The sequence below is a fragment of the Anser cygnoides genome, chromosome 3 (genome assembly GCF_040182565.1).
Source record: "Anser cygnoides isolate HZ-2024a breed goose chromosome 3, Taihu_goose_T2T_genome, whole genome shotgun sequence".
Lineage (NCBI taxonomy): Eukaryota > Metazoa > Chordata > Aves > Anseriformes > Anatidae > Anser > Anser cygnoides.
Genome location: NC_089875.1, coordinates 29,737,274 through 29,764,978, shown reverse-complemented (window position 1 = coordinate 29,764,978; position 27,705 = coordinate 29,737,274). Strand labels below are relative to the sequence as shown.

Below are 27,705 nucleotides of genomic sequence, written 5' to 3'. Positions count from 1 at the left end.
TTAATTTTACCAGTGTAAAATCTCATAGTTCTGTATTTATGAAAAGAACAGCTGGTACATAATAGGCATCACAGTATATTGCATTTTCACTTCTTCATGTTCTCTTTTCCAAGTTAGCACGGTGAAGCAGCAGCCAAAGATCCTTCACAGCTGGTTTTGGGGCCATCAAATCTTTTTCCATTGTCTCTACTACCTAGCACAACCTGGTGTTTCACTTCTGTCTCTGCTTAGCAATCTAACCATTTGTTTGAGTGCCCTGTCCTGGGCTCTCTTGCAAGCCTTCAGAAAACACAGTCAGATTTTCAAGGACCTTTTGCACTTCAGTAATTTTCATTCCAAGGCTGAAGACAGTTAGGAAAGAAATTTCAGCTTCCAGAGCATCATTAGAATCAACATATCATTCCCAAACTAGAAGGATATCAATGGTATATTTCTGTTATAGTGAGGAATGTATTTGAATACATCGACAGCATGAATGAGATTTAAAAATAACCCTCAAAAGTCTGACTAAGAAATAGCCATGCGGTATTTCTTCCAAATCCCCTTGAAAAATAGAAATTTCAGGCTGGCAAAGCTGAAGAGACATACCTGAACTATGGAGAAGCACAGGTTTACAGTAACATGTAATATAGCTCCTCAGAAAACCTATTTTGGCAGAGCAAGGATTAGAAGTAAAAGAAGGGAAAGACTATTGTGCTAACTATAGAACCCATGCATTTTTGGGATCAGTAGAGTAACGAGGCAGAACTGAAGCAATGTTTGTTTCCGCCCTGGCATCTCCATGACCTCCCTTGGCAGGTTATTCAATTGCCTGATGGGACCTCAGTGTTTGACCATTTTCCCTAATGGCTTTAATTGTTTACTTTCAGGGTTTTACATTGTCCAGAGCCCATTTGAAAAGACTCTATGTTTTAATTTTTTTAAAGTGTATATGACACAGTAATTATAAATTTCCCCCGTTAGTCATCTTAAATGTTGGTCAGAAAATAGATGAATACCTGTATAAACATATGCATTCTTGCATGAGTAAATTTTTACATGTGCATGCAAATCCCAGTTTGAATGCACAAATGATTATATATGCATTGTATGCTTTCTTTCCTACACGTGTATACACTCATGCAAGAAATGTCTATTTTCTGACTAATCTGGCCTCTCTTCTCATAGCTATTTCCACAGACCTAGGCTCTCCTGAATATAAGATTAAATACATTTTTTGTATCCTCTTTTATAATTATAAATCACTTTTAGATAATCAACAGCCCTTTGTCAATATTGAAAGATGTTAAAACTCCCAAAACATTCCAAACACGGCATTTCTTGTGTTTATTCCACAGTTAATCCATAGCTACGGAACTGTTGCAATTGTTAATCCAAATCACTGAATCTCATTGCTACTCCCACAATTGAATTTAGAGAGGAACCATCTATGTAGATTTTAAAGTACAATTTATTTAATTAGCTTTGAACTTCTTCACTTTTTTTTGGGGGGGGGGTTGGGGGGTTGGAGGAGGGGGCATTTTTTCAAAGTGAGTGCAATATCTTCTAGATTGCCAAATATCCAAAATCACCTTTTCAGCATTTACAAAGACATTCAAATTTACTTCTGTAGAATCCTTTACAATTTCTGAAGTTGCATAATTAATATTTATATTTGTGTGACCTTTCTGTCCAGGCTAGACATATATCACACCTTAATTTCCTACTAATAAATCAAGAAATGTTAAGAGGACAAGGAAAAACTTTGGTATGATCTTCCTCAAAGATTTCTATACAACAAAATTCAAACTGTTGCAAAATTTACAGAGCTGGTACAAAACCAGCTGATGAATCACAAACATAGTGTAACCATATAATGTATGCCCTTTCAAAGTGTAGAAAAGTTATTAGTAAAATTGAAAGGACCAGGCCACCAGGGTTATAGATACCATAGAGACAGAGGACTGAAAACATGAAAATAATAGGGATGCCTGTAACACAGACTACATGCTATCCGAATTTACCTCCATAAAAATGGGTTAAGAAAATAGATAGCATACAGAACTACTAGACTGCAGAAATCAAATCTGGTAGAATATAGAAAGTTGACATATACAATATCGAAATAGATAGTATAAAAATCCAACATTATAGAAGCAGCCTGAAGAAAAATGAAAAAAAAAAAAGGTGTAAATAACGATGTATAAAATCATCCCCAAAATTATTAAAGAGCAAACAGCTGTTACTAAAATTTTACAATGGACTACTCTGAAATAATCTGAAATCACTACTAAAACTGAAATACCCGAATAATTTATCATTAAAGGATACAGAAAAGTAGAAAAGGAACATAATAGCAGATATGAATAAAATAGGAATGGCTTTACAATATAATAGCAGTGAAATTACCAGAACGAGATAGAAGCTGCACTGAGAAGGTAGAAGACAAAGAATAAAAATGTCTGACATACTAAATCCCTCCTGACTTTTCAGAATTACCACAACAAGAATACCTATGAAAATAACAAGGGCCTTATAAAAATACCTCTTGTTAAAGTGAATGTGCATCTCTGATCATCAAAGGAAAACAGGCAATGAAGATGTGAGGAATCTGAGACTTACTAGATGTAGGCATTAAGTGAAAACTAATTTGAAATTGTACATTTTGGTTGATACCTGTATTACCAAAACACTGATAAATACTGAGCAAAGCAACAAAAAATATTATGAGATGAAAGGCCAAATTCTTATGAAAACAGGAAAAGAGCTAAACACATGCAACTCAGCTAAACAATGAATAAGGCTGTCTGGAGCTCTCTGAGGAACTTGACTGGAGAGCAGCAGTCGGAGTATTAAACAGGCTTCAAATAGATACTAGCGGGGTTAATGTTGGGTTTACACTTCCCGCAGCAGTGCAAAGATTTGTAAATCAGCTCAGGCACAAGGTGCAATCCAGCCACACCTCCAGAGCAGAGCTGGGCAGCAGGGTAAAACAGCCGGCATGCCCAGCTGGCTGGACCCTTTCCAGGAGAGGAGCTGGCTCAGGCTGCCCTGGGCCTGTAGCTCCTGCAGTACAAGGTTTCTGTTCTCCAAGAAATATATTAAACAAAATATTCCCATGATAACACTGTATCTTACTCCTCAAAACTACTCCTAGAAAGATATTTGTTAGGGATAACTTTCACATCCAGTTGTCCGTCCTTTTGGGTTCTTCCTTCATAGCTACAGAGAGAGAGACACTTCTCCAAGAGTAGACTGAGAGGAATTACTTCAGGCTCCTGTTCCAGATGTTCCCTGCACAGGCAACCCCACTTTCACTGCCTACACATGGAACTCAGGGAAATGCATCTTGCCGAACTTAAAGTAAATGCATTAAATCTAACAGACTAATTCTGCAATGACAGAGGGGGCTTTTTCATCTATAACTTTAAGTTAGTATTCAGTGTTGAGTTTCATTTTGCCTTTTTAAAAAAAAATAAAATAAAATATTACCTTCACTATCTAAAGAAAGAAAGAAAGAAACAAGTACCATAACCATATTTACAGGCAAATCAAACATTATTATTAGGAATGTGCAAAGTCAAAAGATGCAAGGCAATCTCAAAGGATTTGTAATAAAATTATTCTCTGATACTGTTCAAGTACAAAATTTACTGCACATATCCTCATCTGAAGAGCTGACATTTGGTGAACTGTAAGTGCACCATTTTTGAGTATTTTCATCCAGATGAAGAAAAGATTAAGAAAAGTATTTTTGTAGCATCTACATGTGGGACCACTATTTGTGTATTTCTGTCAGTTTCAAATACAAATACTTAATTATTACTTAGCAAAATGTAAATAAATCAACTTCTCTGATCATGATGTATATTTATTTCCCCCAGGAGACTGTTTTTTCAAGCATCTTCAGTTAAATACTGTTAATCAGAAATCTTTTCCTTTGTCTCTCACTACAAACTCCATGGACCACCAGCAATGAAGGATTTGCACCGAAAGTATATACCCAATCAAAGTCTTTTCTGATCAAGGTATCTTTGGGAGCACAGGAAAATAAATAAAACAGGGCCTTGAACTTTCTCATGATTTATGTGATTGAATATGGGCATCTTTCTGTGCACTGAATCTATTCTTGACACTTACCTTCACAGAAGAATTGACAAGGTAATCTTTTCCACTTGTTTTTTATGCTATTTAAACCCCCAAATGTTGCATCAAGGTATTTCAAGCCTCAGAAAAGCAGGAACTAGTTATGTAGTTATGCAAGTTATGTAAACTGCTACTTACAATCCGAGGTTTGAAGGGTGGCTTGATTTTCCTTTGTTCTAGAAGAACCCAGTCAATTTCCTTGAAAAACGGATGCTGCTTAATCGCGTCTTCCCCGTTTTGTGATGCCACACAGCCAAGTCGCTTATTTGGATTTTTTGTCATGAACTACAGGGTGGGGGAGGGAGAGGAGGAAGAAGTTAAAACACGAATGACAATGGCTGGAAACCATTTACAGTTTAATTAGACATTACAATTCCTAACGCCTACTTTTTAGAGACAGCCCCCTTTCAGAAGGTTATTTTTCCTGTAGGAGAAACAAGGAGGCCTCTCCAAATTTCAGAGGTTCCAGCCAAACCAGAAGATTCAGGGACCGAAGTGCAAGTTTCCTGTAGGAAGCTCTTTCAACTAATTTCTCAGACCTCCTAATTCCACCTGGCTAGAAGTACTAGAGGAGGAGATTCTCTTTCCGTATTTTTGCTTCCAGCTTTGGCCAAAAATACTAAAGGAAAGAAACAAAATATTAAAACCTCCAGAGGGAGTTTATAATAAATGCTTAGGATAACTCTTATTTTACCTCATTTGCGCTACCTTACCTACTAATTTTGGGGTTAGGGGCTACATTTTATTCTTGCTGTTTTTTATTTTCTTTAGATATGTAGGTTGCGTATAGATACACTCCATTCAAGCGTACATGAAAGGCCCACGATTCCTCATGCACTTCTAGGATTTTATTCTCATATGAATGAGAACAGCATCTTCAGCTATGTGAGTTACCAGAGTTCTGCCATTACCACACATTTCAATAAATACATGGAGTGATCAGCAACAGCACAAAGCTTCCCTTGTGAAGCACCATGACGTTACTTGCACCTTCCCTTTAATCTTTAGTACAGGATAATCAGTGACAGCAACTGGAACTAACTGATCTCATCTGTGGAAATTTCTAAACTTCTCATTTTTAAACTCTTACTATTCCTTTCAGCAAAACTTGTGTAAGACGTTGCCACCATCAAATAATGGCAACTGATTTTTTTTTTCTGATTCTGCTCTATTATTTCTTCTTTCTTTTATTAGCAGTTGCTCTACTCATATCCTAGTGCATGTGGACACAGAATTCTTGCAATTCAAGTAGGAATGAATGCTATTCTATACACATGCACACTCACACTACAGAATTACCTCAGACTTTCCTATGACTTCATAATCAGCCATTATTATAATTTTTTTAAAAATTATAGTATACAAATGAAACAAAATGTGATGAATGTTTAGTGAGTTTTTAACCTAAGTACTACATTATTCTACACATCTGTAGAAAAAAATAATTTAGCAAAAAAAAAAATCACTAACACACCCTTGCTTTAATATAGCAGTTATTACATAAGTAGCTACTGGAGCCCTTAAGATGGTTTTAGATAGCTAGATCAACTATCCACAGGAGAATACCACTGCTATCATTTTAAAGATATAATTTATATCAGTGAGATGATTCTTTCTGTAGTTCCTGCTATATGCATGCCACTCAGAAGATGACCCTTTGGTCTAGCGTTCAACTGTTCTGCAAGTTTTTTTTGCAAGTGGGCAAGTCATATCTAAATTACAGGCCATATTTTCTATGGGCAGGAGAAACAAAGGTTTTGAAAGGATTACTACGCTTTGGTGAGGTCTCCTGGAAAACCACAAAATGCATTCCTACATTCCTCTGCTTTACTTCACCTCCAGGAGCCTCTGGTGACTGCGAGAGAGCAGGCCAGGAACCAGCAGCCACACACTTTGCAGAAGCAGAACATGGCAACTACAGGATATGCTTTTTGTATCACATAATCCAGGTAGCAAAGAAGTAAACTCTGATCCAGTATCCTTCATGTTCTATCTTTGTTTTAAGCTGGAGGCAGGGAAAAATCAGAACATGTCCTTTTTAAGAAGCCTGGGACATGAAAATATTACTAGATAATACAGTTTAGTACTGTACTTCATGAACTTGAAAGTTGACGATGAGGTAGAACAAATTTTAAGAACAATTAAAAAAAATTATCATATGCAAATATGATACAGTAATCTCAGAATTCTGAAGTGAACATTGAATTCCATAAATTCTATCCCCTGTGATAAATATTGCTCTTTTTCACCTCTTATTTCTATTTCTGAAGCATAAGCTGACATTTACTTCCTGTTTATCAACAGCATCAACAACGATGCTACTGTCAGTGCACAGACAGCTGTTAACTGTACTGTGTTGACGAGACAGTTGCCAAAGGGGCTTATTATACTTATTATAACACTTATGGCCACAGCCACAAGTGCTGCCTATACTAAGACAGGAGTCTCCTTTTACAAAAAGTGAGGCCTTTGAAGATAACTCCGACCAACTTAAATGACAACAGGACAAAAGGTTGCTGAGATAGCCATGTAACTTGGGGCCTGAATTAAAGATTGCTAGGCTCCCAAAACTTAGGTTCTTAAAATAAGCATCAGTGCTTAAAAACAGTTCTGCCTCTGTACCCAGAGATCTGTGTCATCGGGATATGCAGGGAACACACACTGAAGACACAACCTCCCTCCATCACTTGCAAAGAAGCCCAGACCTAATTTCAATGAAGAATTGTTTTCTTTACCAGACAGGAAAGAATTTTAAATAGCAATTCCTGTCAATTCACAGAAAGAAGTCTAGTAAGATTCCTGGGACTTCATGGGATAAGCAACACTTACTTGTTGCTGCCTTGTAATACTGAGCTGTTGAATTATCCTTGTTTGTGTTTTGTTAGAAGTAATGGGAAAAGTGTTTCTTCAGAAAATAAGGAAACATTGTTACTTGATAATGAGAATGTCATGTTATTAAAATCTCCTTACATCTTGCCTGGAGGAGTGTAAAAATACACAGTTTCTAAAGAATGAAACTGTCTCAAAGCACAATGTGAGGAAACGAAGTGTTCCAAAGCTAATCCCTTGCTAGCATTCAGCAGTAAAATACATAGACGCCTCTTTCTTTCCTCTGTTTTTCCTGTTCTTCATTTAACAGAATGTGGACAAGGATCAGATGCAGAGCACAAGGTTTAAACATGTTTCACACCATAGCTACATAGGCAGCAGGTTGTTAAATGTAAGGAAATGCATTCTTTTCAAGGCATAAACTGGCAAAGTTCCATTAAACTCTATCAATTTATGCCAATCAAGACATTTTGCCCAATGAGGAGTAATCTCATATTATAGTGCAAATCTATTTAATGGATTCAACTCTCTTTTTAAGGTTTAAAATGGCATTAAAGATAAACTTTAGATAGAAAGATGTAAAAAATGGACTGCAGAAAAATATAAGCCACGATGCCTACTATTAACAGGTAGGCTCAGGAAAACAGCCTCATAAAAATTATAGCAAAGAAACTAGTGTTGAACATCCTTATACTTACATTCACAAAAATGCAGAGCATACACCTACAGCCCAGTTCTGTGTTTGCATTTGTGTGGGGTTAACGAATGACACGTATGACATTAAGAGTTAGACATCTCACTACTTGCACACAGGAGATAACACACTAAGACTCTATCAAATCTGTTTCTCCCTTTCCCCTGTCAAACATATACCTTCTCATAGTTACAACAGCTCTCATACTACACACATAATCAGGTGTTTTCAGTTAATTTTCCCCCTCTGATGAATGTTTCAGAATAACAGACAGCTCAGCTAATGTTGATTCACAGAAAGAGCCTTTGGATGGGGAGCCAAAGGAACAGATCTTACAGAATGTGAAACTGAAACACTATAGAACACTACAGAAAATCTCTGGACTTAAGTGAAATTCAGATGCAGATATGAACATTGACAAAAACCCTTTCTCTACAACAGGCTAAAATAACCCCTGAACCCTGGATATCTGTCTGAATTCTGCAGCTCAAGTCCATACATTTTAATTGCTGGACTGAAAATAATTGAAGAGTCTGGAAATAAAAACAGACACATGAAAGTATCATGTCAGCTTATGAAAAGACATCAGAAAGGTATGTAGGGGGAGTAGAGAAAATATGTATGAAGGTCAGCTTTAATAAGTCCTCCCTGCCATCACTACAGAGACTGGAGCAAAGAGCAAAAGAGATACTACAGTTCACAACTCAGAGATGTTACCTTGGACTTCTGGTTTGAATCCTTCTCTAGAGCTCCCTCACCTGCAGCGCCCCCACTCCCTCTCGTCTAGAATAAACCTGAATGTGTTTTTAAGAGATCAGTATGAGCAGTTCTGAGCAAAGTGCTACCTGTCCACTGTTATAAAAATCAGAATTTGTTCAAGTTTTCTGTAGTTTTCTTTCAAAAGGTAACCCTGTACGTATGTGACCCAAAATGTAACTGCAGGAGTTCACACTAGCAGCTGCCCTCTTAATAGATAGTCTCCTTTATTTCAGTCACCAAGAGAAAAATAGTAGCATGTTTTGTTTAAAAAATTGCTGCTTTTGGTGGCACACTTCTATCAAGCCAATCCTTATACTGTAAAACACCAGCCAGGGCAGAAACAATTGCCCTTGAGTAAGACTGCTTAATCAAAGTGTTACATGAACTAAAATGTAGAACATATAGCTGTAAATAAAAGGCTTTCAACCTATCTTGATAATAAGGGAAGAAAGGCTTCGGGTGGGTTAAATAAAAACACTGACACTTTTTCTTTACATAGTGCTTCCCCCACTCTAGTGAACATGCGGCATATAAAGTGTCAAAGTGGCAGCACAGTTCTAGTTGGTTGGGTTTTCCCTGAAACATGAATCTGCAGTACACAGATTTATGCAGTGTACAACTGCGTGGAATACAAACATTCTGTTCCTTTCCCACAAGCGGTGTAATTTATCCCAGGCCCCATTATCCTAACAGTGGCACTCTGAACTGTGCTTGAACTCCCAGTGGTGACTGTTCTCAACAACTTTTAGCAAATTCAATTTTAATCAAGGAAAAAAATAATAAAAAAAGAAAGACATGAAGAAGAGGCGGAGCAAAACAAGTAATAGAAGACTCACTGCTTTTAAAATGCTGACGGCTTCTTTACTGAGCCAGACTGGATATAAGACATCATCGTGAAGGATGGATTCAAAGAGATCATCTTCATTGTCAGCTTCAAAGGGGGGTTGCCCAGCCATCATTTCGTACATGAGAACACCCAGAGCCCACCAGTCTACTGAAGGGCCATATTCTAACTCCTGGAGGATCTGGTATATAAAAAGAGATCACATTGAACAGGCAAGACAGACAACACTCTCAGCTGCACATTTACTGTTTCAACATGATACACCCTTTCTTTCCCCAGTGCCTAAGGAGGACTAAAACCCACACTGACGTCAGTAACATCAGGCATGGTTTCTTACCGATGCAGTTTGCACTAAGAGAGCTGAGTGTCAATGCATAGTTTTCTCAGAAGTACTAACTGAGTTTATCAGTCCCCTGAGTAAAGGAGTATGCTCATGGGCAAAAAAGCTGTATATCCTTCCAAACTGTTTAAAGCAGGTCACGCTATAGGGGAAGAAAGATCACATATACAAAACAGATTGGTGGAAAATGTGAAACATTTCCTTGTCTCTATCTTGAGCAAAACAAACTGAACCAACTTGTTATGTTGCACAGAGATCATCTGAGAGATTTATTCTCATCCTTTAGGTAGGGCTGAGGGAAGCCAAAAGCATTTTTGTTCAAGTTCTTTTTACAGCATTGAAATACTGTACAATAAATGCATGGCTGTAGGACTCACTTTAATTGCTTTTGCTTTCAGAAAAACTGGCTACAACTTTTCGGGTGGTACAAGTTCAACCTTGTAGCAAATACCTTTAGTGGGGAGTAGTGGTTTAGAGTGATGGAATTTTATCGTCTTACTTGGTGTTACAGAACTATTGCTGTACATGGGACAAGTCTAATTCTTGGCTCCTCTCCACTAAAAAGGAGCTTGTAGTTTGGCTGCAGCATTTCAGCATGACAGGGGACTGGAGAAAGAAGAGTGGGTGACTGCTTAAGGTGAAGCTGACTGGCTTAAAATGAGTTGGAATGGCAGCAACTTCACCACCTCCTTAGACAATATTAGTGGTGCTACAGTCAGAAGCCTTGTGGTGAACTGCATTAGCTTCGTGCTGTGTTTGGGAATAATGATTGTACTGTAATGTAGAAAACCAAATTCTCTCTTAACGTAAAAACAGAAATGAGTTTAACATTTGGATGCAGCTGTCTGGATCCCAACTGGATTCTTAGTTCATTGGATATTAAATTTTATACACATTAATTATAGAAGAGGATACTCTTCAGAAGCGTACTTTTCAAGTGCTCAGGGCACACTCTCTGGAATTCAGATATTGCTAAAGAAAAGGAAATTGAAAAATGCTACCATGAGGCAAGAGAGATAGGAGCAGAAGATAAGCTTCTGCAATCAGGATGACAAAACGGAAGCCTGAGTTACTGACATCAGTGAGAAAAGCATTTAATGTAAAAGTTCCTAGAATATTATTATTGCTTTGTTTTTAGTAATAGTTTTTAAAGAATTTGCTAAATGACTCAATTAGTATACTAAATCAAAAAAGAATTCATATAAAACCAAACGCATCACTCTGGCACTTGCTTTCTTTTACCTGCAGAGTTCTTTTGAAATGCCACAAAATGTGTTCATAGATGTTACAATAGTTCCAAGATGACTCACAACCTATCAGTTGTGCTACCAAAGCTTGACAGACATGAACTCTAACAATATGGATTTCTAATTTATTGTCTCTAGCAAATAATAAACTAACATTTTTCTCTGATGCAAATTTATGGTTGATGAAAGACAAACCAATGAAACTTTTTACACTATATCAGCACACTGAATCTTTGGCAAAAAAGATGCATGGATTACTAACTAAACTGAGCTGACTAAGTCTGTCTAGCAGACAAACTGCATAATACTGATTCTTTTGAAGCTCTCAGAAATTCACCTTATAATCTTAAAATTTAAGATACGTGAAACCAGCACAATTATCAGCAAATTCTTTTACCCAATGAATGCCTTAAAGTGAATTTAGGTGTTTTCACCTGTTTTATATGATTTTTGCAGCATCCCTATAAAAGGATCCTATGTTTCTATTCAAGTATCTGTATTTTCTCCCTATCCATGTAAGTACCACAAAGATAGTATCTTTCACTCACAAACACTTTAAAGAAAAGAAGAAATGATATTCCCACAAAGGTGTTACGCAAAATGACACCAAACACAGTCTCTTCCATATGAACATCCCCCTTTAAGTCTCATGAAGAATTAAAAAACTTTTTATAACTACTAAAGACTAGTGCTGACAGTACTCAGTTGCATCTATCTTCTTAAAGGCTTCAGTGAAGGCTTCTTTGAAATGCCTTCACAATGATGCTAAGTCAGAAATGAGAATATGGAGAAGAATATTGTTAAGTTCAGGGAATAAATAAAAGAAAATCCAACTCCTATCGACATGGAATACTGTTCTTGCCCTATAGAGTAAACAAATTCTGCAGGATTAACCAGGAAAAATGTGGCACAGCCTAGTTTGCATCATCTATTGTTTTCATCTACATACAAAAAGTGTCTAAAATTACACATTAAGAGTCCATCTGATGAATGATACTATCTATATTCTTAGCACAGTGCAAAAAAAAAATACCTCTGGAGCTATATAGTCAGGCGTGCCGCAAAAGGTTGTGGTGGTCACTCCATTCAGAATCCCTTCTTTGCACATCCCAAAGTCAGCCAGTTTACAGTGGCCTTCTGCATCCAGAAGAATATTGTCCAGTTTCAGGTCCCTGAAATAAAAAGTCCCAGAATTAAATCAGCTCTCAAATTTTGAGCATGCGCTCCTGAATTTGAACACAAACCATAGAACGTGACTAATAGATGGTTTCACAAACAACACCAAGTAACTGTCCTTCACATGCGTGCATGAAAAGTGACTAGTAGCAGTCACTAAATAGACCTGGATAATGGCAATAAGGAAGCAGGTAATGACAAGCATTCTGTAAGATGAGGCCTGTACTCTCTCTTCAGCTGCATGGAAGCACAACTGTAAAGCATCAGAAACATTTGGAAAAGATCTCAGTCTCTCGCTACAGATCTAAGACTCTTATATGAAATAGGTCAACGTTGTCTAATAAAGTCACTCTCCCTTTTTGTATCAGCACAAAGTAAGAAGTACCGATTTACCCATATTTATCACATGGGTTGAATTAATTGTTACTTTCAAACCTGGATTACTTTGAATTGCATTCTTAACATATACTAGAAATTCAAAGTTCAGACTGCAAGAAGAGGGCTGAAAAACAATGCTCCTATCTTTGGGACCCTAATTTTCTGCAGTTTAAAAGCTGTGCAGAAATAATCTCGCATGGCTATTTTGCATTCATTGTTAAACAACACATCTTAGCAGCTGCCTCTGATCATTCTTTGTACAAATGTCTTTGTGTCGAAAATACACAATTCTTCAGTTATTAAACTGGGTGAGGTCAAAAACAGGTTGAGAAAGGGATATCCACCTTTCCTGTCTTGCCCTCTGCACATTTTCTAAATATACCATTGATAGTTTTTTCATGATCCAACACAATGGATGCTAGGTACCATTTAACTTACCTGCCACTGCCTTAGACTAAACTATAGTAGGATCTGCAAAGCCAGTGCACAAAAGAGCCCTCACTTGCATGAAAAACAACAACAATAAAATAAAATCCACTATTAATAACATTTTATCATGTATAAATGATAAAAAAAAAAACCAAAAAACAAAGACAACAAGATTCACTGTGGGTCACTTCCAACTCAGGATATTCTACAATTCACTGATATTGCATGGCCTACTTTATTTTTATACTTCTATCTAGGCTGTAGACGCTTTTGTAGTGTATTAAAGCTATGCAGTAATAAAGGAAGACATTGTATGTATGAATGCATACAGAGGTGAGAATCAAAAGACATGTGTCCATAGGTGACTTTGTGTGGGCACCTTTTGATCAGAACTTTTTTTCTAGACATATTAGAGAAGTTTCTGTAGATGGAATTGATGATAAATAAGTACGTGCATATAAATTCTAAATCAGTTATAGGAATAAAATTGCATGCCAACCTCTGTGAACAAATGAAAAACAAGAGAGGTGATTGGTGATAGGCAACATGGCTTCATCAAGGGCAGATCGTGCCTGACAAATTTGGTGGCCTTCTATGATGTGGTCATGGTTAGTAGATAAGGGAAGAGAAACTGATGTCATCTATCTGGACTTGTGCAAAGCTTTTGACACTGTCCCTCACCACATCCTTTTCTCTAAATTGGAAAGACATAGATTAGATGGATGGACCACTTGGTGGATAAGGAATTGGCTGGATAGTGGCACTCAAAGAGTTGCAGTCAGTGTCTCAATGTGCAGATGGAGACCAGTGATGAGTGGTGTCACTTGGTGGTCTGAATTGGCACTGGTATGTGGTATATGTAACATCTTTGTTGGTAACATGACAGTGGGATTGAGTGCACTCTCAGCAAGTCTGCGGATGACAGCAAGCTGAATGGTGTGACAGACACAGTGAGAGAAGGAATGCAACCCAGAGGGACCTTGACAGGCTTGAAAGGTGGGCCTGTGTGAACCTCATGAAGTTCAACAAGGCCAAGTGCAAGGTCTTGTACCTGGGTTGGGGCAACGCCAAGCACAGATACAGGTTAAACAGAAAATGGATTGACAGCAGCCCTGAGGAGATGAACATGGGGGTATTGGTGGATGAAAAAATGAATATGAGGTAGCAGTGTGCACTTGCAGCCCCATAAGCTAATTGTATCCTGGGCTGCATCAAAAGAAGTGTAGCTGGCAGGTCAAGGCAGGTGATTCTCCCCCTCTACTCCATCCTTGTGAGACCCCACCTGGAGTCCTGTGTTCAGCTCTGGGGCCCCCAGCAGAAGAAACACATGGACCTATTAGAGTGAATACACAGGAGGGCCATGAGGATGATCAGAAGACAAGAGTGCCTCTGCTACGAAGACAGGCTGATAATGTTGGAGTTATTTAGCCTGGAGAAGAGAAAATTCCAGGGAGACCTTACGACAGCCTTCCAGTACCTAAAGGGGGCTACAGGAAAGATGGAGAGGGAGTCTTTGTTAGAGGGTGCAGTGATAGGACAAGGGGGAACGGTTTTAAACTGAAAGAGGGTAGATTTAGATTAGACATTGGGAAGAAATTCTTCACATGAGGGTGGTGAGACATTGGAACAAGTTTCCCAGAGAAGTTGTGGATGCCCCGTCCCTGGAAGTGTTCAAGACCAGCCTGGATGGAGCTTTGGGCAACCTGGTCTAGTTGAAAGTGTCCCTGCCCATGGCAGGGGGTTAGAACTAGATGATCTTTAAGGTCCCTTCCAACCCAAACCATTCCATGAATCTATGAAAAGATACAGTTTTGTTGCCAAAATCTTTAATGTCAACAAATTCCAGCCCCCAGACTTTAGATCCACAGTGGAAACATTCAGACAGATTAAATGATTAAGTGCCTCTACGCCAATGCACGCAGCATGGGAAACAAGCAGGAGGAGTTGGAAACCACGGTGCAATTAGAAAAGTACGACCTAACTGCTATCACGGAAACGTAGTGGGATGAATTACACAACTGGAATACTGCAATTGAGGGCTGCAAGCTTTTCAGAAGAGATAAGCAGGGAAGGAGGGGTGGGGGGGTTGACCTCTATGTTAAGAAATAGACTGTGATACCTCTGAGAAACAGACACAGACAGGTTATGAGCTTGTGGGTAAAAGTTAAGGACTGGACCAATAAAGGACACCTTGTGGCTGGGGACTACTACAGGCTGCCAGATCAAGGGGAGCCTGTTGACAAGGCCATCTTGCTTCAGCTACAAGAAGCATCATGCTCACAGGCTCTCATCCTGCTGGGGGATTTCAACCACCTGGATGTCTGCTGGGAAAGCAACACAGCAGGCTGTAAGCAATCCAGGAGACTCATGAAGGAAGTAGAAGATAACTTCCTGGTCCAGCTATTCGACAAACCAACCAGAGGGGAAGTGTTACCAGACCTGGTGCTCACCAGTGCGGATGAACTCATTAAAGAAGTTAATACGGGAGGCAGTCTGGGCTGCAGTGAACATGCTGTGGTTGAGCTCGTTAATGTACTTAGATACTGCTACATCTACAAGAAAAGAGGATATTTGATTTGTAATAAGTGCACATTACTGCTTAAGCTACTGACCATTGCCAAGAACAGGATATCTAACCTGAGTGATGTTTGGTGTGACCCACTGTGCTTGGCTTGTACCTTCTTTTGACTTCTAATGCCTTATTTATGTCACTCAGGTGGAAACTTTTGTCCTCGTGTTCTAAAAGAGGTAACTCATTCTCATTTTCTCCTCATCCCCACCAAGAGGCATGTTCACCCCACATTTACTTCTTCAAAAACTCTGCCTACCTTGAAACTGCCATTTGGTAGGCCAGGGCTCATTGATGCTTCTCTTCCTTTGCTAGGTGGAATTTCTAGAGGAAGCCTGTCCTGCATATACTGTGTCTCCTCCAACTTTGTCTGGGGATTTGGGACTACAATAACCACATTTGCAGAAGATGACAAGCTTGCTCCAAGATAAAATTGTCAATCAACCAATTTTTAATGTGTTTATCAGATTAGGGACATGCCTTACAATGGGCATTAAAAGTACTGTGTATTGTCCTGTACCAGTGGACAATTTAATATTATGACTGCATCGTGGTCAGTACTTAGGGGGAATTACGGCTGTGTGATCTAAATATTATAATGAATTAACTTAGCATCATAATAGGATTTCTCCTGCCTTTTGCCACGTTTTGAGCAAGAACCCAGTGCATGAATTAAAAATGCTGGATCTACCTTCAGCAGATTATTATGCTGGCTCTGAAGCCAGGCCAGATTACAAGAGTGGCTAAAATGTTTAAAGAATTAGTGGATAAGATTTGCTGGGAATCTGTCCTTAGGGACAGAGGAACTGATCGGAGCTGGCAGCTCTTTAAAGACACTGCTCTTAGAGCAAAAGAGTGGCACCCCAACCCATGGCATGGGAGTTGGAACTAGATGATCTTTAAGGTCCTTTCCAGCACATGGCATTCCATAATCAAATAACCATTCCAAGGCTGTGTTATGTGAGACATATCCACAGATACAGTATGCTGGGATTTCCCCTGAGATGCTCTTTTCTCCATATCAGCCCTACTTCAGTAGGTGGATTTTATTATTATTTTGTCTTTTTTATTTTTTTTTTTTTAACACTTGTTCACGATTTTGGGCATGCTGTCCTGCCTGTATCTAACCTATACTACATATACAGGATAGCAAAAAAAATCAGGTATTTCTGGTACACAGTGGGCTTACTGCTCAAGGTCTGCATAAAGACTGCACATCAGAGTATTAAATCAGACACTTCTGGGAAGCACTGGATGACTTACTGTGCATGTAGAAGCCAGTTATGCTGTGCACATGCTAAGTGGTTTGTGCATACGCAAGATGTTTGACAAAGTCAGATATACCTCATTAACAGTAAATCCACCGTTCCCCCCATAAACTAGCCTCATCAATTATGGTTTATGTAATTGAAGTATATATGGAATGTAGAAATGCTCCTTGCAACCAATATGCCCTACACCTGACTTCGGTCTCTCCAGATCAGTTGCACTACTCTTGTATGTCCTCAGCTGTTCACCTGCATAAGGCCCCTTGGAGAAGACTACATATTTTGTCATTCCTTGAGGTCATCTTTTTTACCAGTTCCTAAACAACCTGAGATCAAACAGGCTACAGCATAATCCCCTCCATCTAACCATTTAACCTGCCAAACAATCACCTCCTACTATCCCTTTACTATCCCTTTATTTGCTTAAAGATTCCTGTAAGTAACAGAAACTAGAAATAAAAACTTGACAGTAGAAAAAGAGAATGAACAGACTGAGCATAGGGAAAAAAAGCAAGAGCCTTAATATTAAATTCTGACTACCTGTAAAGACCAACAGTGAAATTTTAAGCTTACCTGTAAAAGCACAAGTCACTTTAACTTCCTTACTATTTATGAAATTATAGTCCTACTTGACAGAAAAAAACACAAGTGGGACCCTTTCATCAGGCTTAAACAATGAAGATTATAAGCCTCTTCAACAACTCTATTAGAGGCGTTGAGGACATCAGCTTAATTACTCATGCAGTAATGGAATTTGACACCAGTAGATTTTTATTACTGCAAATACAAAGTGCATTAAAGTTTCAGAAGAAATTTGGAAGAAGCTAAAGCAACAACAGCATGACGTCCATCAAAGTAGATATGGGAGGTTAAAAGGTAAGCTGGGAGTCTGCCAAAGTGCCAAATTCAGAGCTAGCCCACGAGATTATCATAGTCCATAAAACTGCTTGCACTGAAAACCACTGAAAACCATTCAAAAACAATTTGCAGTTGACAGAGTCAAAAAAAAAAATGGAAAAATAAAGCTTAGTTACTAAATAAATGTAAGAGAGTAGGTAATGTGACATTTATCACCTCAGAGGAAAAAAAAAAAAGACTAAATCAAAACGCTCAGAGAGAGATGAGGAAACAAATGAAAAAGTAACAGAAAAGAATTGTCAAGGAAACTTGTTTTTGCAGAGCAGCAGTGCCAGTGAAAAAAACTTTTAGTTTAAGACCTCTATCTCCCCAGAACTGTTCTAAGACACAGCCAGCTCTCCTATCATCACAAAAAGTAAACAGCTCTGTCTCTGGAATGTAAATTCATTGTACAGAATGATCCATTCGGATCCATCCAGACTTTTACTTGGTTCCCGGTATTACTGCCAGCTGTCTGTGTCTAAATCAGAGCTTACCACATAACACAGTGTCAAATAGCTCAATGACAAAGATCTATTACATTCTTCTTTTTCTCATTTTGCATACTCTTTGTAGGAACTAAGAAAGTCATCTGTTTCTGACAAAATGAGCTCCCACAACCTGAGTAACTACTTGCAACTTGCAAACAACCTAACCAGTTAAGCTAGGAAAATGCCCTGGTTGCTTGAATGCAGTAATGATACATTAAGCTATCTCTCTCCTTTGTTTGCCAAGATACTTTGTACAGTCAGTTCAGTTGACTTGAGCAGTCAGTTGCGTAACATGTTCTTTTTTAAATCATTCTTTTTCTCAGAAAGCATTAACCAGAAATTTAAGCCTCGGTTTCCATTTCTGGGCATCTGCCAGCATCACAGTCACCTCAGAAGCTGGATTGACTGGCAGGATCTTTAGAGAGAATCAGGATTGTAAGAGCAAGGCTTGTGCATGTCAGAACAGAAGAGCGGGCTGGCTGCAGGTAACCTGCAAGAAAGCTTCCCTAACGCTCATTCATTCCTCCACATGCCAGTGTCATGAGCCACCGACTGCCCTCGCTTCCCAGAAATGCTCCGGTGATGAGGACTTCGCAGGATTGGGTTCTTCAAGTCTGACTTCAAACAGTAGCCAGCAAGATAACCGCCTTGTCTGTGTGGCCATGTGTCATACATGCCATTTAGATAACAGGTAATTTTCTTGTTGAAAGTAAGGCAGTTAAACAGTCAAGATGGGTTTTGAACAGTGAGTCTGCCAAACATTACTGACAGTAGCCTTTGAATCAGGTAAACATTAGTGACTAAATAAATCCATATTTGAAGAACAGGATCAAGTAGCTAAGAAACATGATAACATGTTGGTTTAAGCAATCATTTTACAATGAAATATCTCTGCAGCATCTGCTTTTACTCTAGCAGCTGAATAAGCAACAAAAATATAAAGCATATACATTTCAGTGTGTCATAATCATTATCTACAAATAATAACTGCATTGGAAACAAGGATATTCCTTTATAGGATGAAAGTTAAGTGAAGTACTGCACCTTATTAAACATCTACAGAACATCAAAGAACACAAGTCAAAAACATGTAGTTACTGAACTACTGTCAAAGAAACAGATCCTTCATAATTTTGTTTTGTTTTTCTGACTTTCAGCTGCAATAAACCCTTTCAATAGTGTATTTGAAATCATTGCCACTGCCATTGTTCCCCTGCATGGGAAAATCACATCCACTCTGCAGGCTTTGAATAGACAGGCTATTCACAGAAGAAACCACAGAAGGTAAAAAGGAAACATCCCTGTAACAAGACATGGAGTGCTAATAGAACTGTTCTCCAGTCCTACGGTTATTGAAATTCATAACTGAGGGCAACACCCTCATTATATCAATTAACAATTTCAATTAGTAAGATGAAATTACTCTTTCTATTTTAATTAAGGTAAGACCTCTACATTCTTAGAATTACTTTTTAAGTTATTCAGTGGTATCCAAATTGCATTTGAGACAAAGATGCTCTCCTGCACCAATAGGTCTCTCCTATACCCAGCACAAACTTGCCCTTTGCTGTAATTTTAGTTAATAGTGCATTTTCAATATGATTTTTAGCCATAAGCAGAAAATATCATATAACTTGGACCATTTGTACCATACTGCCTGAAACGTTTTTTCTGTATGACCAATAAATTCACCAAAATCTTCATCTCAGTTCTTCAAACACATTGGTGTTCTTCAAATACCCAGATAACTAATGTACGAGATTCTGGTCTAACCAAAATGGAGCTATATACGGAGCTGATCAGAAAACAAAAAAGAATTTCAATATTTGTTATGTTCTGATATCAGCTTCTTTAGTAACTAAGCCTCATCAACTTAATACCAGCTTCCATACATAGGCTATGGGATAGATAAACTAAAACTGTTCTTCACTAGTGAATTCTTTTATTTCATTAGGTATATTAGTCACAAAACATCAGCAAGGCTTTCTTATCCCTATGACAGATTGGAGATAAATGGGAAAACAAACCCAAACCATAACTTCTAAGATAACACAAACTAAAAACATCATTTTCTGCCTTTCTAAAAACTGTACAGAAAAGAAGCCTGTAATTTTTCCTGTTACTGAGCATGAAAATGCAATAATAGCAGTGTCATTGGATGTCAGGTTCTACCAGGTAAGGTGATCTCCCTTACCTATAGAGTAAGAAATACAACATGCGCTGGACTGTTCATTCTTACGGGTGGATTCAGAACAGTAGGACAGTTTTTGTTAGCAAGGAGGGAGTAAGGAGAAAGCTGAGGAAAAAGTGCTTCTGCTGCTTTTATTGTTGTAAGAGATCTCAGGAAGTTTTCCCTGTGTTTATCTGAAAGGCTTGGAATTTCTGTTTTGCTTTTATTTTTATCCATTAAGTAATTACTGGACTTATGTAAAGCATTTTCTTTGCCACTTTTACATTACAGAATAAGGGCATCATCTATTACCAAAACTATAGCAGAGTTCTACCCAGCAACATACAGAAAAACCCACTGTGCAGATTTGAAAACAGCTTTGCTTTTCAGCAGTGCCAAGTTTGCAATGCAGCAAATCCACCTTTTATTGATGTGAATCCATATGTACAATGCCTTCCTGTCAGGCATGTTTATTTTAAAAACCCACATATTACTTTCCCCATCTAGCACAATGTCCATCACCGTGCCATCTGCACAAATATCTTGCGGACTATCGGGGTGGCAGAGACAGGAGAAGGGATGTAGCAAATGGCAGCTTGCTATCTACCTGCCAAGGACATGAGAGGGAGACAAACACATGATTGCTATATGTGGCTTGGTAAAACCTAGTCATTAGAAAGTAAAAATATGGATTGCATGAAGTTGCCAGCTCCAGCAATGTACCATTGAGAGAACTTTTAGGAAAGCAAGGACCTGAGATGTTTTAATCATGCAGCCCTCACTATTAACTGATGTCTTAACGATGTATTGACCAAAGGTTTAATATTCCTTTCCAGGAGCTTAAGGAAAGCAGTGACTTTTCTGGTAGCATAAAAACAACTTCTATAAAATAATTTCTATATATGGCCTTTTAATGGCTTTGACCATAACTTTATTACAATTGTCGGTAGCAACTTAGGAACATTACAGTGCATGATCTGCTTATCTTATTATGCTGAATTTCCTTAGAATAATGTGTAGACAAATAAATATATCATACTTAACAGCTTTCCTTTGTGTTGCCTTTCCTTTCTTATTATTTCCACATTTTTATTTGAGAACATAAGTGAAATATCTAGAAGTTCAAATATACATTATGTAAAACATTCTCACAAATTGGCTAAGCACAGAGGGGAGTGGTTTCTATTTCTTTTTCAAGAGAGAGTTTCTTTTTACATTCACATCGCACTGCTTTTTAATCCTTGTCCTTCCATGACCCCTACCTGGGAATGTAACAATTCTTCAACGAGACTAAGACAGGGATGGGATGTAGTGTTACAACTGTTCTTATTGAATTAGCCTGAATCTGAAGGCCTAATTTAGACAAGTTTTGTGTTGGATCCCAGTGGCAACTCTGCCTTCCCATGGCCTGCAGGCCTGCAGTTTTTCTACCAAGAACTGTCACAAATGGAGCTGGCTTCATATTAGACCCACTGTATAGGACAAACAGTCTGCCTCAGAAACAGTTATAGCAGATAGCAAGTGATCTTCCCCTTCTGTAAAGCTTGAGATTAAAAAAATAAATAAATACCGTTTTATGCTGAGTGAAAACACAGCGTGTTCAAAAGTTTGTATAAAAGCAGCATGCAAATAGCTGTTGGCCTGATGCTCAGGATGGTGTTCACTTCTCCGAGGCTGGCTCTGACCCAGGGCTGAGCATCCTGATCTTGCAATGCACATCTCAGTGGCCTGACTGACATGTGAGTGGCTACTGACAGTTCTGTGAGAGAATTTTTTTTCCCCCCCTCTACTTTGGTTAAAAACACCATTTTCTAACCTTTCTTTTCCTTGAAAATTTTAGCTGAAAAATCCTAAGTGGCTCTAGATATTCCAGCTGAGAACAACAAGATGAATTCTGTACTCCCACTGACAATATTTACTGTGTCAGTCTCTGCTAAAAAGCTGTTGTGTTGAGTCATTGCTAAATATGTAACGTGACACAACCTGTCCTTGCTGACACCTCAGTGATCCCGCTGAGGACAATAGAGCTCCCCAAGTTCAGCCAAAGACTGACTCAAGCTGTGGTATTCTACTGTGTGAGATTCAATGCTTCATGCTCTTATTTTTATATCTCAGATAACATACAAACAAGATTGCATATGCATTGTTATAACAATAAGTTAGGTGGAGAGCAAACTAAGAGTGCCTGCTATGTATGTCTATAATCCTTTTAAACAAAACAATACTAAATCATTGTTTGATAAAACCACAATGAAAGACAGTGAAAGGATGGCGTGAAGCTAGAAAAGCTTGTCAGATCAAGTTCAGAAAACTTGATTATGAAAAAAATGCTAGCATAACCTTAGAAAGCAAATTTATCTGCAGACATACTAATTAACTTCTCATATCCAGATCAGCTTAAAAGTTTGTCTTTAGAAACCAAAAGCAGTGTTTATTTTTCCTCAGTGGCCTCAGTAGGTATGATGACAAACTTGGGTAGTGGAAAAAAAGTATTTCTGCAAACATGCGGAAAAGAAAAGAGTACTTGGTTTTCAGGCATAGTTTCTGTGGCTAATAGAAAAGGCTAACATTCTTTTTTCTCTTCACTGTTTTCTTCAACGGCAGCTTTCTTATACAGAACAGAAAAACATTCAGCCAACAAATGCATGTCTATCCATGTAGCATCTTGTTTCCTGCAGCGGTCCTCACTAGCTATCGTCTTAGCAATGAAGCCTTGCAACTCTTAATAGCCCAAAAGAGGACATATTGCTTTACACAGATAATAGGAATGATAGAATAAAGGTTGTAATGTAATCAATCACAATTCCAAAATTTTTTATAATTTATATAAGACATAAAAGTAACTAAAGCTATGAAATATTTGGCTCTGTTTTTGTAGTATTCTTTTCCGTATTTCTCAGGATTCTGACCTGATCCCACGAAATCTGAGCATTTGAGGTAGCTCAGTTTGCTTCAGGCTACCTCCATAGCCATCTCCACAGGTATCTCCAAGAGGTTGATTCAGAATATGCGGGCTGCACAGCTCCCTAAAGAAGCCTATCTTGGCTAAATGCACTCTAGGACAAGCACGATCCTGACTTTGAGGCTTGTTTTGCATTCCTAAAGTTAGGTGAGATGAATCTGAGCCTTTATGTACATTCAGTGTACGTACATTCAGCTTCCCAGCTTCCTGTGTTCCAGATAGAGATTTACCTTATTTTCATTCAAATTAGTTGTGAAACTTCCATTTTTGTAGGAGATGGCCAGACAAAGGCTGATTAAGAGAAGTTCTGCATTCATTTGTCTAGTAGAAATCTCTCTTGCACACACACACACACAGAATTTGCTAGTATTTAAATTTACGTACAATAAAACTTCTGAATTTTTCTCATTTAAGTCATATTACATTTTCCTGACTGCAAAAACTCCCAACACACATCCATCAAATAGCCAGACATTTAATTGCTCTACTTGGACACACCAAATAAAGTGCTCCAAAGCATTTTTATTCTACGTTGTTTCAGGCACATAGAAAGAGCATTAAAAAAAAAAAAAAGCAACAGAAGAAAAGCTGCTACTGTAATCAGCCATGATTGAAGGCATTTCCTGTACTTTGCTATCAAACCGGTTGTTTTTTCCATTACATACTAAGTGAACTTTAGTAAGGTCAAGACACCACAGAAAAACAGGATCAGAATATCTTTAATCAACTAGAGTTGACTACTTTAGCCTCTCTCTTTCAGATGTTTCGTCCTGGATCTCATCCCACGTCTCCAATTTTCTTCTTTAAATCGTAGATGCATACAACAGGTCTTTTTGAATTTCTGATTTGGATGGTTGTTTTCAATGGCATTTAACTTGTTAAGCTTACACTTACCCTAACCTAAAGGTCAATTAACCTCATGGTGCATAACAATACTGATATTATTTTAGTGTGACAGAACTACAGTAGGGGAGACAGGTTTTCATTCACAATCACAATATTGGGCCAAAAACTTTTCTTCGTTGGAAGCCTATTGTTTCCATCATGCTGCCTATTAAGATCAAGTCTAAATTTTTAAATGATTATTAAGTAAAAGTTGAAGCTACAATGGCATAGGATAATTTGATCCAATCCTGCACGTTGTTACCCTGCTGTCACTCTACATGCAAACAGCTTTAACGTACACAACTTCCCTGTCCTATGCTCCGACCATATTCTTTCTCAGAGAGGAAAAATTCATTCTTTTCTTTCATGAACGCCAAATGACATTCTTAACGTAACACTGATGTCGACATCTGTGTCAACATCTCTCTCAGAAATGACCAGTTCCAAGTGTATTGTTGCCTCAGTGAAGAAGGGAGAAGCATGCCATTTTTTCCCAGCAGCTACCAAGAAAAGCTCATGCTTTAGTTCAGTTCTGTTGCAGAAAGGAGAACATCAGCCTGCCTGAGCATTGTGATAAGACTGAAAACTGACTCATGCAGCCTTATTATCTACCTACCAAACATAGATGAACACAATCAAGGCCACTTAGTGCTAGCAGCCGGCCTCCAAAGCTCTCCTTAAGACCTGTTGTCTCCTGCACCCCACCCCTTTTCTAGCTTCAAAGCTTTGAAGTTCTTTTTAATTCAGCTGAGGCTGTTTATCAAAAGAAAAGTAATAAGACTTACATAAATCCCCATTTTTCAGCCATGGGACCAAACCTTCAAGACACTCAAAGAAGAGAAGACATAGTAAAGATGAAGAACTATTAAAATACTAGAATCCACTTGTTAAAAAGGTAGCACAAATTTTATACTTCCTCAGCAACGCTTATTTTGTGCTTCTATAAGGACGAGACAGAATAACCACCAGATTCAGGGAAAAAATGAAATTGCGGCAATACTGGGAGCCAACATTATAACTAGAACTGATCTTCATTTTCTTTCATTTCTTTGGATAACATTCATACACTCTGTAGACTTACAAATATTTTTCCAAAAAAAAAAAAAAATCAGTCTTGCATCCACAACACTGGGCATTCAATAAAATGGCCAAATAACACAGGTGATCCTATGCAAGCCATTAATGTGCCAGCATGAGCCGACATCACAGCTCCATTTCTGTACTAGCCAAGGCCCTTCGCAACTTTATGGTGCATCAAAAGCATAAAGGAAAAGGGTTGCTGAAGGATTTTACATATAGTGTTTTTCTTTTTATAAAAGAAACAAATTTATCAGAATTCTCTTCCCTGTGCTCCCAAGGGTGCCCTTAGGGTGGAACAAACACAGCTCCTAGCAGTAAGCAGACTCCTGTTAAAGCTCCATATCATGTTTCCATGGAGAAGAATGCTTTCCTAGTCAGAAAAAAAAAACCCTCTTCAGTGAACTTTTGTACAGACGCTGCTTTTTTCCAGCCTCACTTTGGTCTCAGTTCAGCCTCTTGGGTCTTTTTATGGAAAGCCTTTCCACAGTGTAGTGCATGTAGGATTACGCAGAATGGACTAAATAAGTTATATAGCATAAATGAAATGATGTAACTCAGCAAGAATGTTGCTTCCAACAAAATGTTTACTTATATGGAATCACTAGAGGAAAGATTTTAATAATTTCTGCTTCTATTCTGATTTCAGTAGCATAGTTCACATGCCTAAACATCTTTTTACACAACCACGTGGTCTGAACTTGGGAAGGGTATGTAGGCTCTTAATTTAAAACCTTTCCTAATCCTGCTGCATTTATCAAGGATCAAACCAGCAGCAGACAACAGAAGTTTAACAGATTTCTACAGAAATTCTTGTAAAAACAGTGAGTTAAATCTATTTTATTTTTAATCGTCTAAAAGGGTTCTGTTATGCAGATGTACTTGTCTTTCAAAATTCTGTGTAGTTAATTATCTAGTATGTTTGATACAAGATTAGTGCAGTAGAGAGATTCTGGCAAAACTGAAAAGAATCTTTATTATTTGCCTGTAAAGTATTAAGAAGGTGTCTGAAAAGATGGCAGTTACTTGCCCTTCTAAGTTGATCTATACATACAATAAGCCCTAATGCTGCTTCCAGACAAAGGTCACAGAAGCTTGTGATTTGCACTGATGGTTCCAACTCTAAACTTTGCTTTGATCTATAAATAAAAAGGGTTGCATATCATAATGCAGAGCAGCTCTATTTTATAAGATACACTTTTCAAACTACAATTGTGTAGCAAAATCAAACTACTTCCCCCACCTGACCTCTGAGAGAAAGCTGTGCAAACACTCCTAGGGAATCTGTGCAGGAAGCTTCAGCTCCAGTATTATTTCAAATGCAGCACCTGTAGATCCCCCCATCTCCTCCGGAAGACACTCTTGGAGGACTTCTTTGGCTGTAGTGCCAACGGTATAATATCAGCACTAAAAATCTACTCATACAAAACACCCCACTACTTTTAATTAATATGAATGCTATGGAAAGATGAGTCATGTGGGTTACTCACATGAAAAATAACGTCATCACTTAGGAAATTTAGAGGTTATTCACTTTTACCAATGTCAAGGTTAGCAAAGAGTGCTACACCAATTTGCCTTCAGTTGTAAAGACAGAGGCTACAGACAGACAGGTTACGCAGCAGTCCAAATGAAAATAGAGAGAAGTAATTCTAAATATAATATTGAGACTGAAACACGATTTTATTCCCTAACATTTGGTACTTACTGAGTAATCATTGCATGTAAATACTGACTTCAGAAGGACTATCATGTAAATTATTCACCAAAGCAAGCTATTCTTAGACAATTTCTTCACATTAAAAAAAGCTGAATTTGAGCCTGAGGAACTATCTTCAAAACTTCTGTGTGCCTCACCAATACAATAATGCTTCTGAGACCTGCTAACCAGACTCAGTACTCTGACAAGACCAGAAATTATCCTATAAAACTCCCAGATATTTACATGGGCCAAGACTAGAAAGAAACCTAATTACACAGCCTACAAACTATGTAACATAAAGTTTCATTAAATTATAATGTTCAATAAAGTCTTTTTGCATCCTTCTGACAGCCTTAAACTGAGCACACTGAGTACAATTTAATTCCAATGTAAAGTTGCATTGCTCTTCTGGTGTCATAAAAAGCTTTTACTGTAAATGAGAATCTTGAGTTTTAAAGAAACAGTCTTTTATATACTAGATAGAAGCCTCTGTACATCCATTTTGATCCATAACAACATTCATCACATATTTTTATTACTATCACATTCTGAATTCCAAGTAAAAATGCACAAGCAAACGAATCTCTGAGAAAGATAAAACACATTTTAAGACAAAATGGGAGGGAAGTTGCAGAAGTTGTGCCATACCCCAAAGACATACACGTGATGAATTAAACTCAACATTGGCCAACTGTGAAGCAAATGTGGAAATTAGTTTAGAGTTTCTCTGGGCAATTTGAAGCATTGTGTTAAGACTTGATAGTAAAGCAAATGAAATATTAAAGGGCACTATGGTATAGTTATCGACCCAGATTCTAACTTCAAATGTGGTTAGATGAGGTACTCCAACAACGGTGACACAA

At 38.1% G+C, this 27,705-nt stretch overlaps 1 protein-coding gene across 3 annotated transcripts in view; it reads right to left on the bottom strand.

Moving 5' to 3' along the window:
• PRKCE (protein kinase C epsilon) overlaps positions 1-27,705 on the bottom strand; it is a 300,022-nt gene that overhangs the window by 15,928 nt on the left and 256,389 nt on the right. For all 3 annotated transcript variants that reach the window (XM_013171109.3, XM_013171108.3, XM_013171112.3), the window contains exons 12-14: positions 11,872-12,010; positions 9,244-9,432; positions 4,264-4,410 (exon numbers count right to left, since the gene is read on the bottom strand). In XM_013171109.3, coding sequence (XP_013026563.1) covers positions 4,264-4,410; positions 9,244-9,432; positions 11,872-12,010 — 475 coding nt within the window. The remainder of the gene's footprint in view (positions 1-4,263; positions 4,411-9,243; positions 9,433-11,871; positions 12,011-27,705) is intronic.